The sequence below is a fragment of the Xenopus laevis genome, chromosome 6L (genome assembly GCF_017654675.1).
Source record: "Xenopus laevis strain J_2021 chromosome 6L, Xenopus_laevis_v10.1, whole genome shotgun sequence".
NCBI classification, from domain to species: Eukaryota; Metazoa; Chordata; class Amphibia; order Anura; family Pipidae; genus Xenopus; species Xenopus laevis.
The window spans coordinates 73,265,659-73,282,072 of record NC_054381.1 but is presented as its reverse complement, the minus strand read 5'-3'; the positions used below and the strand labels follow the sequence as shown (position 1 = coordinate 73,282,072).

General features: G+C 35.4%; 1 protein-coding gene across 1 annotated transcript in view; it reads right to left on the bottom strand.

Moving 5' to 3' along the window:
- The window catches only part of LOC108719042 (little elongation complex subunit 1-like), a 43,466-nt gene extending 27,069 nt beyond the window's left edge, over positions 1-16,397 (bottom strand). The window contains exons 1-8 of the mRNA XM_041566173.1: positions 16,374-16,397; positions 15,301-15,423; positions 14,328-14,386; positions 12,124-12,158; positions 10,040-10,058; positions 5,405-5,516; positions 3,758-3,834; positions 2,970-3,007 (exon numbers count right to left, since the gene is read on the bottom strand). Coding sequence (XP_041422107.1) covers positions 2,970-3,007; positions 3,758-3,834; positions 5,405-5,516; positions 10,040-10,058; positions 12,124-12,158; positions 14,328-14,386; positions 15,301-15,387 — 427 coding nt within the window. The 5' untranslated portion in view covers positions 15,388-15,423; positions 16,374-16,397. The remainder of the gene's footprint in view (positions 1-2,969; positions 3,008-3,757; positions 3,835-5,404; positions 5,517-10,039; positions 10,059-12,123; positions 12,159-14,327; positions 14,387-15,300; positions 15,424-16,373) is intronic.
- Between the last annotated feature and the right edge of the window lie 17 nt (positions 16,398-16,414).

Below are 16,414 nucleotides of genomic sequence, written 5' to 3'. Positions count from 1 at the left end.
AATAGCACTTTAAAAGAAGCCTGTGATATAAAAAGTAAATTATGAATAAAAAAAGTAATAAACTATAATTACAGCGTAGGGTCTAATCACTTAAATGGGTTGTTCATCTTAAATTAACTTTAAGTATTATGTAGAGTGATATTCTGAGACAATTTTCATGTATTATTTATGGTTTTTTTTTTTAGTTATTTAGCTTTTTTATTCAGCAGCTGTCCAGTTTGCAATTTCTAATTACCCTAGCAACCATGCATTTATTTGAATAAGAGACTGGAATATGACAGAGGGCCTGAATAGAAAGACTAGGGATGCACCAAATCCAGGATTCAGTTCGGGATTCAGCCAGGATTCGGCTTTTTTTCAGCAGGATTCGGGAGGCACCTTCTGCCCAGCTGAACCATATCCGAATTAGCATATGCAAATTAGGGGCAGGGAGGGAAATAGTGTGACTTTTTGTCACACAACAAGGAAGTAAAATATTTTTCCCCTTCCCAGCACTAATTTGCACATACAAATTAGGGTTCGGATTCAGTTCGGCTGAATTGTTCAGGAAGGATTCGGGGGTTCGGCTGAATCCAAAATAGTGGATTTGGTGCATCCCTAAGAAATACGATTTATAAAAAAAATAGCAATTACAAAAAAATGTTAGCTTTATAAAGCATTTGTTTTTAGATGGGGTCAGTGACTCCTAATTGAAAGCTGGAAAGAGTCAGAAAAAAAAATGTAAATAAAAACTGCAGTAGAACTCCTATTTTAAGTTTTTCAGGGGGCCAGGAAAAAATTATGTAAAGTCCGGGAAAATGTAAAATCAGGGAAATGTGTTAAAGTAACTTTTTCTTCAAGTAATGAAAGGATATAAGTAAAGGAGTCCGTATTACTTTCAGATACAATATTTACTGTGTTAATAACAAGGGTTAAGCATTGCAGCGTTAATGTTACACTATGGGGGGGCATGTGTAAGGCCTCTGTGTCAGTCACATACACAACCTAAAGCAATAAATGATTAGGGGCAGGCTTCATGGAATTTACCATTTACAGGTATAACCATGGCAAAACATACATCTGGTTAGTATTTTAAACTTTTTCATTTCACAAATAACATTCATAGAAAAAAAAAAACTTGCTTAAAATAGGCCATTTTGTAACATACTAAAAGTCAACTAAAAGGTGAACCATCCCTGTAATATTAACTGTATTTTTTACATTAAAGGGGAACTTCACACAAACATAACCTAAGCTTTTTGAGAAGTAAATTTCAAGCAACTTTGCAATATACATCAATTAAAAAATATACAGACTTTTTATGATTTTTAATGGTTTCTGACAGTTCCCTAAACCTAGCCCCCTGATCTTTCGGACTACTTTGCTGAGCTGGCCGACTACTGTTACTTTGTATTAACAGCCATCTATCCTCAACCTGCATCCTCCAAACCACAGAATTCCCTGAACATGTGATTTCAATAAAGGAACATCATACTACAATGCATTGTGAGTTATGTAGTTCCTGCATGCTGTCTGTAAGCTGTGGAGAAGTGGTTACAATTTGTAACATCACTGTTTTAGTCCCTTCTTCCCTGCCAGGATTTCAAATGATGCAGAAAGAGAAGAACTGGATTTCAGCATAGAAAATGGCATTTAATCATACGTTTTGAAGAAACAGGTAACCGTGATGGGTATATTAGGGGTTTCTGTGTCATGTGGGCCTCTATCAAATTTTGGTTTGGAAGCTGGAGTTCCCCTTTAACAATAAGAGATGGCAGTACAGGTAAAAATACTGAAAATAGCAGTCAGGGTTGTGAGGAAAGCTAGTTTCACATTACATGGTATATGCATTATAGTAAGAATGACAGCTCACATCATACAGCCTAAATTCAACCATAATAACTATAGCATACCGAAAAGAGACAAAACACATTCTAGAATTTTTGCTGCAAAGATTTGACTGTTTTTTTGTGGTACTTTGAATATTTGTCCCAATATTATAAGAATGTTCTGTTGGCCACTTTTAGTTCAATGTTCTATGACCAAGTACCTTCTGAATTCCTTTCTTTTTGCATTATAGCCATGTGCATAAATGTAGTGGCTAAGAAACTCCCAATGCCAGCAAAGTTAAGAAAACTACTTTACCATTACTGTGGTTTACAAATATGAGTGAATTCTAAGGTGAGCAAGAGTTGTAATACACTGAAACCATAGTGTCTAGATTTGCCTGAATACTGAATTCTACTGGCAACTGAATGACAAACCAAATGCAAAAAGTTCCACTATAACAAAAATTCATCAAATGTAAAACTATCCTCCAATTTGAATCTTGCAAAATTGTGCTGGGATTTCACCAAATTCAAAGGCAAGTCCTGGATTTTGTGAATTCGTATAACAGAAACAATCCATCCGCTGGATCCACTGACCAAATTTGATTTGCAATATAAAGTATTAATGGTGCTGGCACTTGGAGCATTTTATAGTCCAAGCAACAGGCAGGCAACATTAACAACTGATAATTTCCTCATGTATGTAATATCTGGTAAAAACTGAACATACTTGAAGCAATTCCAATGCTTACACATAGAAGGGAATTTGTTAGGTGTTGTTTTGTGGAAGCCAACAAAATGTACTTTGTGCCATTTCCCTAAATTATATATGGCATTAGTATTAAAGCTTTCTGTACCATGAAGTTCAACTCAGATTTCCAAACAGTATTACATAAATAATCATTAATGACAAACTAGTACTTGTTTAGACCCATCAACCTTTATCCACTGATTATATAGAAAATCACATATCCTCCCTACAAGAGATTAGAAATAACTCTGTACCTGGACAGTTCATGGAGACGCCTCCCTAACAGTAGGTCAACCCAAAGGATGCATCCAAAACAGCAAGGAGTCATTGTTCCAAAAAACAATAAAGAGGCTCTAGCCATAACAGATAGAGGCTTTCTATGGACAACTATGAAATAAGTCAACAGTTACCTTCCATCCTCTTTAACTTTGATTCCAATTTTTTTTTGCTGTATAAGACAAAGAATTTATTGTGGTTATTCACTTGATATATGCCCACCAATTTGTGTCAATATACATGTTTCAATAAGTCAGTGTGACAATTTCAATGTTGAAATGTATTTAGAAAAGTATTATAGTATGTAGTTTAATAGAGTATGATATAGGTTTATGGTATTTTTCTGTACAGATGAAAAGGAAACGTGTGTGTGTGTGTGTGTGTGTGTGTGTGTGTGTGTGTGTGTGTGTGTGTGTGTGTGTGTGTGTGTGTGTGTGTGTGTGTGTGTGTGTGTGTGTGTGTGTGTGTGTGTGTGTGTGTGTGTGTGTGTGTGTGTGTGTGTGTGTGTGTGTGTGTGTGTGGTGTGTGTGGTGTGTACACACACACACACATACATGCATATATACAGTCTCAATGATCCGCACTCCTCTTGGCAATTCCTCTCATACACCCGGGTGCTGCTCCTGGGAAATAGTAGATACAAACGGAAAATAGTAGCGCACTCCTGGGATTTCTTCGATGACAAATTAATTTATTTGTTTATTGATTACTGTAACGATGTATTAACAAATTTGTCATCGAAGAAATCCCAGGAGTGCGCTACTATTTTCTGTTTGTGTGCATCTCTCTCTCTTTCTCTCTCTCTCTCTCGATATATAGATATAGATAGATATATAGATAGATATATATATATATATATATATATATATATATATATATAAAGACTAAGTTATATTTTCCACTTAAACTACATGATACTTACGCTGTATTACTTTTATCACACTCCTCTTTAACACGTGTGTATTCAATTTCTGTCTGCTGATAAATCTTGAGAGAATACTATAAATGGAAAAAAGTACAAATGTATATTATATGGTTATTGTAATATAAAATGTTTATTTATTTATTATAATACACAGCTTCCAGTAAGTCATATGACAAATTAAATCAGTAAGTACAACCTCATGTAAAATATAAGGATATTATAAGTTACTGAGAATTCCATGTATTCTTATACAGGTTTATGGAACTCCGAGGTGACTTCTAGGGGCACATTTACTTAGCTCGAGTGAAGGAATAGAACAAAAAAAACTTCGAATTTCAAATGTTTTTTTTTTGGCTATTTCGACCTTCGACCACGACTTCGAATCGAACGATTTGAACTAAAAATCGTTTGACTATTCGACATTCAATAGTCAAAGTACTGTCTCTTTAAAAAAAAAACTTCGACCCCCTACTTCGCCACCTAAAACCTACCGAACCTCAATGTTAGCCTATGGGGAAGGTCCCCATAGGCTTTCTAAGCTTTTTTTGGTCGAAGAAAAATCATTTGATCGATGGATTAAAATCCTTCGAATCGTTCAATTTGAAGGATTTAATCGTTCGATCAAACTATTTTTCCTTTGATTTTGCGGTAAATCCTTCAACGTCGAAGGATTTAACTTCGATAGTCGAATATCGAGGGTTAATTAACCCTCGATATTCGACCCTAAGTAAATCTGCCCCCTAATATCCTCATATTTTGCAACAGGGCATACTTAATTTATTATAATACACATGTGACAGAAATTACATCAATAAGGTCAGATTATAACTGATGATATCCTTATAAAGGGTGTTCAGTGATATATTTACAGGATATTCATGGCTCGTGTATTATTATGTAGTAATAAAGCACCCTCTATTGTAAAATATTAGATTATTAGACATCACCAAGGAGTTCCTTCACCGTATATAGGCACAAGGCTAAACAGTGCTGTAATCGGTATAATCAGTGATTACTGATGCAATTTCTGTCATAACTCACTGAAACTTGTGTATGACAATAAATAATGTACTGTTGATTGTAAAATGAGGATGTTAAAGTCACCTTGAAGGCAGTTGGGCTCTGGTTTTATATGATCAAAGAATTCCTCTGGGACCTATAAAATCCTTATATTTTACAATATTGTAAAATCTAAGGATATTAGCAGTCATAGAGGAGTTTGATGACCATATCTGCAGACGGCACAAGGTATGAGTCATGGAACTTCAAATATCTGGAGTTTAGTAGTAGTTGGCAAAAATAACTATACGTTCCTTTATTTTATTGAAAAAAATATACTTATATATATACCATGGTCGAAGGAAGCACTCTCCAATGCAGCAAGTACCTGGAAGCCGAGTTGTAGTCCAACAATAGCAAGCAGAATGGTCCAGCACAGAATTTGTAGAAAATAAAGAATTATTGGGAAGAGCAACATTTCAGTTTACATTTCAGACATTTGTCAAAGGTCTGTGATGTAGATCGAAACTTTGATCGTCCCAATAAATCTTATGCTTTAAACACACACATATATATATATGTAATAAAAAAAATACAATTGCCGTTACCAAGCAATGTAACATAGTTGCAAATTGTATACGTTACCGTCTTCTCTTCCAGTTCAGCTCTTAAAGATTTTACATCCTCCTGGTGTTGTTCTTGTGGAGACACTTTTTGTAATACCTGCTCAAGCTGACACCGTAAAGTATCATTTTCCCTAAAGCACATGACAAGAGATGGTATTTTGTTACAAATAAATAACAAAGGTGTCTTAAAGGGGCGGTTCACCTTTTAGAATGTTATAAAAATGCCAATTCTAAGCAACTTTTCATGTGGTCATTTTATTTTTTAAAAAAATATTTGCTTCTTCTCTTTGCAGCTCTGAAATGGGGGTCGCTCAACCATCTAAAAACAAATGCTTTGTAAGGCTACACACTTATTTTTTTTTTTGTAACTTAAAATTAGTATTATGTATTGATTTTTCCAGAAGAGAGACATAATACATTCTATGCTTATGGTACATTGCATATGAACATGATATAATACAAGTCTGGCTACTGCCACATATGTAAACACTGCTTCATGCCCTTTTTACAGATAGTTCGTTCTGGAGATCTTCATATATGTTGAAACAATTAACAAAAAACAAAGCTATACCTTGTAAAATGATGATACTACACTAGTTATTAAAACATTCTACATTCTGCAGTCCACCAATTTCAGTACCCATTAGATTTCCATTTTTAAAACACCCTCTCTTGTCTATCAGAAGTTGAAGTTATATACAGGTATGGGACCTGTTATCCAGAATGCTCGGGACCTGGGGTTTTCCGGATAACGGATCTTTCCATAATTTGGGTCTCAATGCCTTAAAGGGATCCTGTCATCGGAAAACATGTTTTTTTTCAAAACACATCAGTTAATAGTGCTACTCCAGCAGAATTCTGCACTGAAATCCATTTCTCAAAAGAGCAAACAGATTTTTTTTATATTCAATTTTGAAATCTGACATGGGGCTAGACATTTTGTCAATTTCCCAGCTGCCCCTGGTCATGTGACTTGTGCCTGCATTTTAGGAGAGAAATGCTTTCTGTCAGGCTGCTGTTTTTCCTTCTCAATATAACAATGTGTCTCAGTGGGACATGGGTTTTTACTATTGAGTGTTGATCTACCAGGCAGCTGTTATCTTGTTTTAGGGAGCTGCTATCTGGTTACCTTCCCATTGTTCTTTTGTTTGGCTGCTGGGGGGGGGAAGGGAGGGGGGGGAATATCACTCTAACTTGCAGTACAGCAGTGATTGAAGTTTATCAGAGCTCAAGTCACATGACTTGGGGCAGCTGGGAAATTGACAATATGTCTAGCCCCGTGTCAGATTTCAAATTGAATATAAAAAAATCTGTTTGCTCTTTTGAGAAATGGATTTCAGTACAGAATTCTGCTGGAGCAGCACTATTAACTGATTTATTTTGAAAATTTTTTTTTCCCATGACAGTATCCCTTTAAGTCTACTAGAAATGTTTTTAAACATTAAATAAACCCAATAGGCTGTTTTTTCTTCCAATAAGGATTAATTATATCTTAGTTGGGATCAAGTACAAGCTACTGTTTTATTATTACTGAGAAAAAGGAAATTTTAAAACATTTGGATAAAATGGAGTCTATGGGGATTCCGGAATACGGAGCTTTCTGGATATCGGGTTTCCGGATAAGGGATCTTATACCTGTACCACGTACAGCTTGTCCTGTGTTACCTATTTATCTTTAAAATCAGTTAAAGATTCTGGCGCTTTGCTATTAGTTCGTACAGAGCCCACACTTATTGTTATGAATACTTTTTATTACTCATTTTTCTATACAGGCCCTCTCCTATTCATATTCCAGTCTCTTATTTAAATTGGTGCATGGTTGCTAGGGTAATTTGGCCCCTAGCAAACAGATTGCTGCAATTGTAAAGTGCAGAGCTGCTGAATAAAAAGCTAAATAACAAACGCTACTAATAATTAATAAATGAAAACCAATTGCAAATCGTCTCCGAATAGCGGTGTCTATGTAATACTAAAAGTTACCTCAAAGATGAGCAACTCCTTTAATTCATTTGGCAAAACAAATATTAACCTGTCATTTTATTTTTGGATTACTATTAAATGGAAGGCCCTCTGCTACCTGTGGTGGACCAAAGTCCATCACTACAACATGGAACAAAGTGAGGGAGGGGTACTCATAAATCACTTGCCAGATTTGCTACCAAATAATGATGCTACTACTGTGAAATATACAATGTACTGTGCAGTTTCATTTCTCTGCAATATCAATGCAATTTTTTTCTTTTAAATTTCTGTCTACAATGCTGCAAAATGGATGCTTTAAGTAGATTTTAAAAAAACTTGATAAAAATCGCTAACTTTAAATCTTTACAGTTTGGTACTCTGGAGTAGAAAGGCATTTTTGATTCCAAAGGGTGTATTCTCCATAAATATATAGTTTCCTGGGGTCTGCATACTTTTTTGCAGTATGTTGGTATATATTTGGTTCTCTACATGCCAGATAAGGATACCAAATTTGCATAGGGGTTAACAGCAAACTGTTTAGTAAACCCCTGACTTTCATATTTACAATGACTTGTGTTGGTTTCTAATTTTATGTAGGAGATGAGAGCATGCTTTTGAGCCATTTTCAGAAATGTCAGCAACACAGCTTACCTCAGTAAAGATTTGCAATTTGGCAGTAGAATTTACCCATTTAGGATTAGTGGGATTTTTGCCATAAAATATGTGGATATCTGTAATGGTGCTTTGAAAATTTAGCAGTGTAGCAGTGGTTTTGACCTATACAAGACAATCTCAATACAATAATACATATTTGGTATATGCATGCTTGGAAGACACGAGGCTTTGCAGATATATAAGCCTTTATCTTGCTACAGAGCCGAATTACAGCAGAAGAATTCCAAAAGAATTTGATATCTAAAGTGGTCTTAAAAAACAATATATTATGTGTTTGGTTTCCGTTATCCGGAAACCCGTTATCCAGAAAGCTCTGAATTACAGAAAAGCCGTCTCTCATAGACTCCATTTTATCCAAATAATTCAAAGATAGAAAAATTATTTCCTTTTTCTCTGTATTAATAAAACTGTACCTTGTACTTGATCAAAGCTAAGATATATTTAATCCTTATTGGAGGCAAAACCAGCCTGTTGGGTTTGTTTAATATTTACACAATTTACTGGTAGACTTAAGGTATGAAGATCTAAATTATGGATAAATCCATTATCTGGAAAACCCCAGGTCCCAAGCATTCTAGATAACAGGTCCCATACCTGTATACCTAGGTAAATTCAAAGCAACCACCCTACCCCCACAAATGCCTATAAAGTTAGAGTGCAAAATGTTAAATCAAATTAAGTAGGAAATTATTCTAGCAGGGAAAGGATTTAATACAACCCTTAAATAACTTTGAGAACTTTTAGTATGATGTAGAGCAGGGATCCCCAACCTTTTGAACCCATGAGCAACATTCAGAAGAAAAAGGAGTTGGGGAGCAACACTAGCATGAAAAATGTTCTTGGGGTGCCAAATAAGTGCTGTGATTGGCCATTTGGTAGCCCTTATGTGGATTGTCAACCTACATTGAGGCTCTGTTTGGTAGTACACATGGTTTTTATGCAACTAAAACTTGCCTCCAAGCCTGGAATTCAAAAATAAGCACCTGCTGTGAGGCCACTGGGAGCAACATCCAAGGGGTTGGAGAGCAACATGTTGCTCACGAGCTACTGGTTGGGGATCACTGATGTAGAGAGTGATATTCTGAGACAATTTGCAATTGGTTTTAATTATTTATTATTTGTGGTTTTTGAGTTAAGCTTTTTATTCAGCAGCTCTCCAGTTTGCTCTCCAGTTGCTAGGGTACGAATTCCTATAGCAACCATGAATAAGAGACTGGAATATGGATAGGAGAGAAGCCTGAATAGAAAGATGAGTAATAAAAAGTAACAATACATTTGTAGCCTTACAGAGCATTTGTTTTTTATAAGGGGTCAGCGACGCCCATTTGAAAGCTGCAAAGAGTCAGAATACAAGCCAAATAACTATAAAAAATAAATAATCAAAATCAATTGAAGAGTTGCTTAGAATTGGCCATTTTGCAACACACTACGGGGCAGATTTACAAAATTCGAGTGAAGAATTCGAATGTAAAAACCTTCGAATTTCGAAGTATTTTTTGGGTACTTCGACCATCGAATTGGTTAAATTCGATCGAATTCGAACGATTCGAAGTAAAAATCGTTCGACTATTCGACCATTCGATAATCGAAGTACTGTCTCTTTAAAAAATACTTCGACCACCTACTTCGGTAGATAAAACCTACCGAAGTCAATGTTAGCCTATGGGGAAGGTCCCCATAGGCTTGCCTGTGATTTTTTGATCGAAGGATTTTCCTTCGATCGTTGGATTAAAATCCTTCGAATCGTTCGATTCGAAGGATTTAATCGTTCGATCGAACGAAAAATCCTTCGATCGATCGATCGCAGGATTTGCGCAAAATCGTTCGACTTCGATATTCGAAGTCGAACGATTTTAGTTCCCAGTCGAATATCGAGGGTTAATTAACCCTCGATATTCGACTCTTGATGAATCGGCCCCTACAATTTACCTTAAAGGTGAACCACCCCTTTAAGAAATGTCATTTTTTTTATATAAAACAGAAGATTGTAAAATTACAAAACCAAATCAATGCTTACCTTTTGGTAAACTGAAGCTGTATTTTCTTGTCAAGGAAAGACTTAACTGTGATTAAAGACTTTATTAACTGCATAAACATTTCATTTTGTAAATAAACTCAAAATCTCACAAAAGGCAGTGAAATATATCTCTCAGCTCAAGATGCTGATATTTAAGCCCCTCTTGCTGTAGCAAATGACTTTTTTTTTTTAATACTGTATATTTCACTTGCAGTGCACTTGTACAGGTTTTCCTTGTAACTTGAGTGTTGTGGGCACCATGTTTCTACAAGCCAATGATGCGCACATAGAAAAATCCTGACGAAGAACACAGAGCACGTTTACAATTCTTTATTTTGTGCATGTGCCGATTAGAAAGCACATGCTCCTAGTCTAAGTCTTGTAGAAGGAGAGCTGCATTATGGGATTTTCTTTTAGTCGATTTTGTCAAAACTGACAATGAAAGGGATAAAAGGCTGGATGAGTTAGGAGAATTAAGAGCATTACAATAGAGTGGAGATATGCATCTGAATAGAACTAAACTTACACTAACTTTCCTTGTCCGTATAGTCAAAAGGAATGTGTTTGAAGGGCAGAGAAACCCCCCCCCCCACAGAGGGATAGAAAAGTAAACCTCCCAAGCAATTAATGCAGCTTGTAACAGGGACAAAAAGTTAAAACAACAAAAATATTGATTAAAACTCATTACACTGGGTCTAATGCACATATCAGCGGATGGAGAAAGCTCCACAGTGTAAAGAGTGAAATTTGCATCATCCAATAATAGGGGGTTGTGGGAGCACTCAAAAGGCTAAGTTAAAGTATAATTTATATTTAAGTATAAGGGAAGTGCTTTTTTTCAATGCACATTGAAAACTACCTTTAGTTATGGTGGTCCTATGTTTTTAACTGCACCAAGTAACACTTTTGAACCCATTCACTACACCTATTAATACACCTAATTTAGTTTGTCCTTTATTTACTTTAACTCACACCTATATTCTTACCTACTTATACCCATACCAACACACACACACATTTTATATATAATATATATATATATATATATATATATATATATATATATATATATATATATATTTATTTCAAGCGTGCACCTATACATATAATTTTACTTCCTTCAGACTGAAGCCAAGGTTCAGCAGACTTTTACTTCAATTAATGCTACTATGCAGAGAGGCACTAGATCCTTTATACTATGACCAGAGGTAAAAAGTTAGGGACCACCGTGTGGAGTTTATCTTGACGTGGTATGGTGGCTAATCAACTTTATGATCATAACTTTGTAACAAAAAACCCTTTTCGTAAACATATGCACTTGCATTTATACTGAATTATTTGTGAAACAGGGGACCAGGGAATGTGCATTGCAAAATAGCACTTCACTTACACTTAAATATAAATTATATTTTTATACTTTTGAGTGCTCCCACAACCCCCTATTATTGTACATTGAAACGTGCATCAGCCTTGTTCAGTAGTGTGTGTTTAACACTAATCGAGTGCAAGATGACTAAACTCTTTGTGTTAGAAAGAACAAAAAGTGAAATGTTGTTGTTTTAAAAACCCAGAACAGCACATTAACCTTTTTTTACTGACTGCTATTTTCCGCTACAGTGGTTGGCCTGTTACTTGGTACTGCCTGGAGTCTGTTAATAGGGGGTAAAATCCCAGCATTTTGAAATGGAAATATATCAGATCTAGGGTGAACTAATGGAGTGTGCTATATGGAATAATATACCCTGATTTGCAAGTGCTTTATACAGCCAAAACTCAACCTTGTTTAGAACCTACTTTAAAAACAGATGGATGGCTTCTTTTCTTATCCTGTCACATGGACATACTCAGGCCTAGAGAGCCAATCTGCTGGTTCTGGCAAATGCCAAAGGGGCTGCGGTAAGATCACAGAGAACCACTATTTAGTGGGTTGGTGGGGGTTGTTTGGGCCTCTGTGTGCTTGGAATGTCAGGTTCCGACACCTAGTCCAGACCTGGATCTAATAATAAATAAATTACACAATACTATTTTCAAAATGGTCCCCACATCCTCTTCTCCTACAAGGAGTATTTTAAAGCAAAGGATATCTTCACATTTCTGTTGATATTCTGCCAGCATGTGGCTGCAAAAAAAAAAAAAAAAGAAAGAAATATATCAACTGCATTTTATTCAGACACTTTTTTAAAAATCATTTGTATAGCTTTTAATGAAAACAGCAAAACAAAATAAAATACCAAAAGATAAAATATGTGGATCATCAATGCACAGTGCCATTATCCACTGGATATGTTAAGTCCGCAGTATAGTCTTTAGGAGAAATTTAAGGGAACGCAAGCATACATTGTAAAGGTAAGACTCTCTTTAAAAAGGCAATTACACATTAAAGAGATAGTTCACCTTTAGGCTAACACTTAGTTTGTTATAGAATGGCCAATTCAAAGAAATTTTTCAATTGGTCTTCATTTTTTACAGTTTATTAATTATTTACCTTTTTTTCTGACTGTTTTCAACTTTCAAAAAAAGAGGTCTCTGACCCCATCTAAAGAACAAATGCAATGTAAAGATACACAATTATTTTTTAATACTCATCTTTCTGTTCAGGTCTCTCCAATACATATTCCAGTCTCTTATTTAATGCTAGGGTAATTCAGACCTTAGCAACCAGATTGCTGTTATTGCAAACAGGAGAGCTGCTGAATAAAAAGCTAAATAACTCAAAAACTACAAATAATAAAAAATGGTCTCAGAATTCCACACTCTTCAACATACTGCAAAAGTGATCTGTCTAAACTGGAAAACTGGGCAGCAAACTGGAAAATGAGGTTCAATGTTGATAAATGCAAGGTTATGCACTTTGGCAAAAATAATATAAATGCAAGTTATACACTAAATGGCAATGTGTTGGGAGTTTCCTTAAATGAAAAGGATCTAGGGGTCTTTGTAGATAACACGTTGTCTAATTCTGGGCAGTGTCATTCTGTGGCTACTAAAGCAAATAAAGTTCTGTCTTGCATAAAAAAGGGCATTAACTCAAGGGATGAAAACATAATTATGCCTCTTTATAGGTCCCTGGTAAGGCCTCATCTGGAGTATGCAGTTCAGTTTTGGACTCCAGTCCTTAAGAGGGATATAAATGAGCTGGAGAGAGTGCAGAGACGTGCAACTAAATTGGTTAGAGGGACGGAAGACTTAAATTATGAGGGTAGACTGTCAAGGTTGGGGTTGTTTTCTCTGGAAAAAAGGCGCTTGCGAGGGGACATGATTACACTTTACAAGTACATTAGAGGACATTATAGACAAATGGCAGGGGACCTTTTTACCCATAAAGTGGATCACCGTACCAGAGGCCACCCCTTTAGACTAGAAGAAAAGAACTTTCATTTGAAGCAACGTAGAGGGTTCTTCACAGTCAGGACAGTGAGGTTGTGGAATGCACTGCCGGGTGATGTTGTGATGGCTGATTCAGTTAATGCCTTTAAGAATGGCTTGGATGATTTTTTGGACAGACATAATATTAAAGGCTATTGTGATACTAAACTCTATAGTTAATATAGGTATGGGTATATAGAATTTTAATTAAAAGTAGGGAGGGGTGTGTGTATGGATGCTGGGTTTTCATTTGGAGGGGTTGAACTTGATGGACTTTGTCTTTTTTCAACCCAATTTAACTATGTAACTATGTAACTATACTAAACATTATTTTAAAGGTGAACTACCCCTTTAAAAAATAGCTCAATTAATAAGGTTTGTGTTGAACATTCCTTCGGTCTATTGTTTTAATATTATTAATTATCATTATATTATTGGTTATTGTTATTTCTTGAACATACCAGTGCAAAACAGTGCCACTGCTGGAGGGGAAAATTACAATCACTGTAAAATGGCTGCAGTAAGGGACATGTTTTCATAAATAAAGCTGTTACAAACAACACCACACTGTTACATCACCATAGTTACGAACAACTAGGGCACCACAAGGCTCAGATATACATTACTTTTATATAAATAGCAATTATTACTAGTGAACAGGACAACATGACAAAAAAAAAAAACACCTTCATCTAGGGGAAAAAAGTATTATAGTATTTACAGAACAGTACTAACGTTTTGGAACATCGCAACTAATTAAGAGGTAAAAACATAACCGTGTGTGTTCAGGAAATGTAACTGCCTTTTCTGAATAAACTTTCAATAAAATATGAATATTTACATCAGTGGGAAGTGTAGAAAGGTCACCAAAACATATGCAAAACACACATTTTGTTGATAGATCAAATATATGAATACTTACTCTGAGTCTATAATTCTTTGCTTTAGTCCAAGCAAGGCTGTCACATATTCATTTAGACTCTAAAAAAAATTGACAAAAAGAAAATAGTTAATACAAATCTGTACATATAAATTAAAAGCTCAGTAAATTATTATATAATGTTACTATTCAGTGCATGTGCTTTTTTTTAACAAAAAAAATTGATGGACCAGGTTAAAAAGTCAGCAATTGTATTAACTGGGGGAGCCTAACAATATGGCACCTCCCTTTCATCCCACAGCGAATTTGACTTGAGTCTGTATCTGGGATATAATCAGCAGTTACCCTTAAAAAAAAAAAAAACAGTTGTCTGAGGGAGACTAGTGATGACTGAGAGGGTTTGTCTTGGCTAAACGTATCATCAGTTTAAGAAATCAAGCACACCCTTATAGGGAATAAGCAAAACTGAACAATCAGGAAAAAAGTGATGGGAATTAAAAGAGGAGCATAACAAACAGGAAAATGGGTGAGACAAGAAATAAAGGAGGAGGATAATGGAAAAGCAACATAAAAATAGGAAGGGAGAGAGAAGTAGAACAGAATAGATAAACTGTACAGTATACAGGAAATTATGAGAGAGAACAGAATAGGCAAGAAGAAGAAAGCACAACTTTATAGATGTTCCAAACAGGTAATGTGCTCTTGGTATCTGCCAAGCCTCATCCATCAGACTGTCATATGGTGAAGCACAATTCATTACAGTCAAATGACAACTGCTTGTCCATAAAAATGGGTGCATCTGCTCAATACAGGGGTTCATAATGCACTCCACCCATGCACAACCTATCTAATTTATTCCATCTCCAATGATTTCTAATATATTGTAAATCAGGTGAGAGGCTTTCAACTTAAAGTTGAGGAAATATAGCTTATTGCTCAAAAATTAGTCTCAATTAAGATGTCTCAATCCATTAAAAAAACAAATACAATTGAAAGCCTTTCAAAATCAATATACCTGTTGCAAGGCTGTGCAGTTCTGACAGGCACCAGCAGCCTCTGAAGCGATGCCAACTGGCTTGGAGTTAGTCTCACCAGGCATCATGGTGAAGATCCCAAGGCCTCTAAAATAGAGGGGGTACTGGAATGCAAATATTAAATATAAACAAAAGACAAATTACTTAAAAATGTCAATATAATTGCATATAATACCAATTACAGAAACGTAAGCAGGAAAACACACAACCAAAGAGAAGTACACAGGGACAATGCAAGTTCTGTCTTGCAAAATGTTATATTTATAACTTTAAAAAATAAAAAAATAAAAAAATTCAAAATTGCTATAATTCTCCTCAGACATTTCAAAAGTCGCAGTGTTCACAAAGGCCTGGAAACACCAATAAAACCAGAAACACAATTAGCATTAACACAAAGCTAATAGCTAATTCTAGTGATGTTACAAAAATAAGTTAAGTCATCACAATTAACATTATTATGTTTTCTGCATGCCTAAAATAAAAGATTCAAGTTAACTGTCAACAGTATATTAGAACTAAAAAAATAATATGAGCGATATTCAATATAATTATATTTACCAAAATGTAATCAACCCCCAAATCTGCAAGAATGTATTGCGTTCAAAATGCCTGTGCTATAGCATTTAGCAGGAATATTATGAACCTAAAAAATTCTATACGTATTGATAACGAATTCGATAACATTTAGCTACACTATACATACAAAAAAAGGCCTGATTTATTAAACATATTTTCCCAAAAAATAATTGGATACAAATACACTAGTAAGTAAAGTTCTGCAGCAAGCTAAAGCAATCGATTGCAGAAAAAGCGAGTTAGAACACTCGCAGTTGCTGCAAGCTATTGAACGAACCTAGACGCTCGAGAGTTTGTAAATTAGGCCCAAAGTGTCTCCACAGGAGCACATGTTAATGAGCTTTTTCTACAAAACCAATACCACATATACTGAATGGGAATGTTTACGGTAGTCAGACAGAGCGAAAGCGAACACATACACTTATGCTACCTAATGCCTTTGTACACTGCATCATTTTTAAACACAGACAGTTCATACCGCCCAGCAGACCCGTTTCGTGAGACAACCTCAGTTTCTAA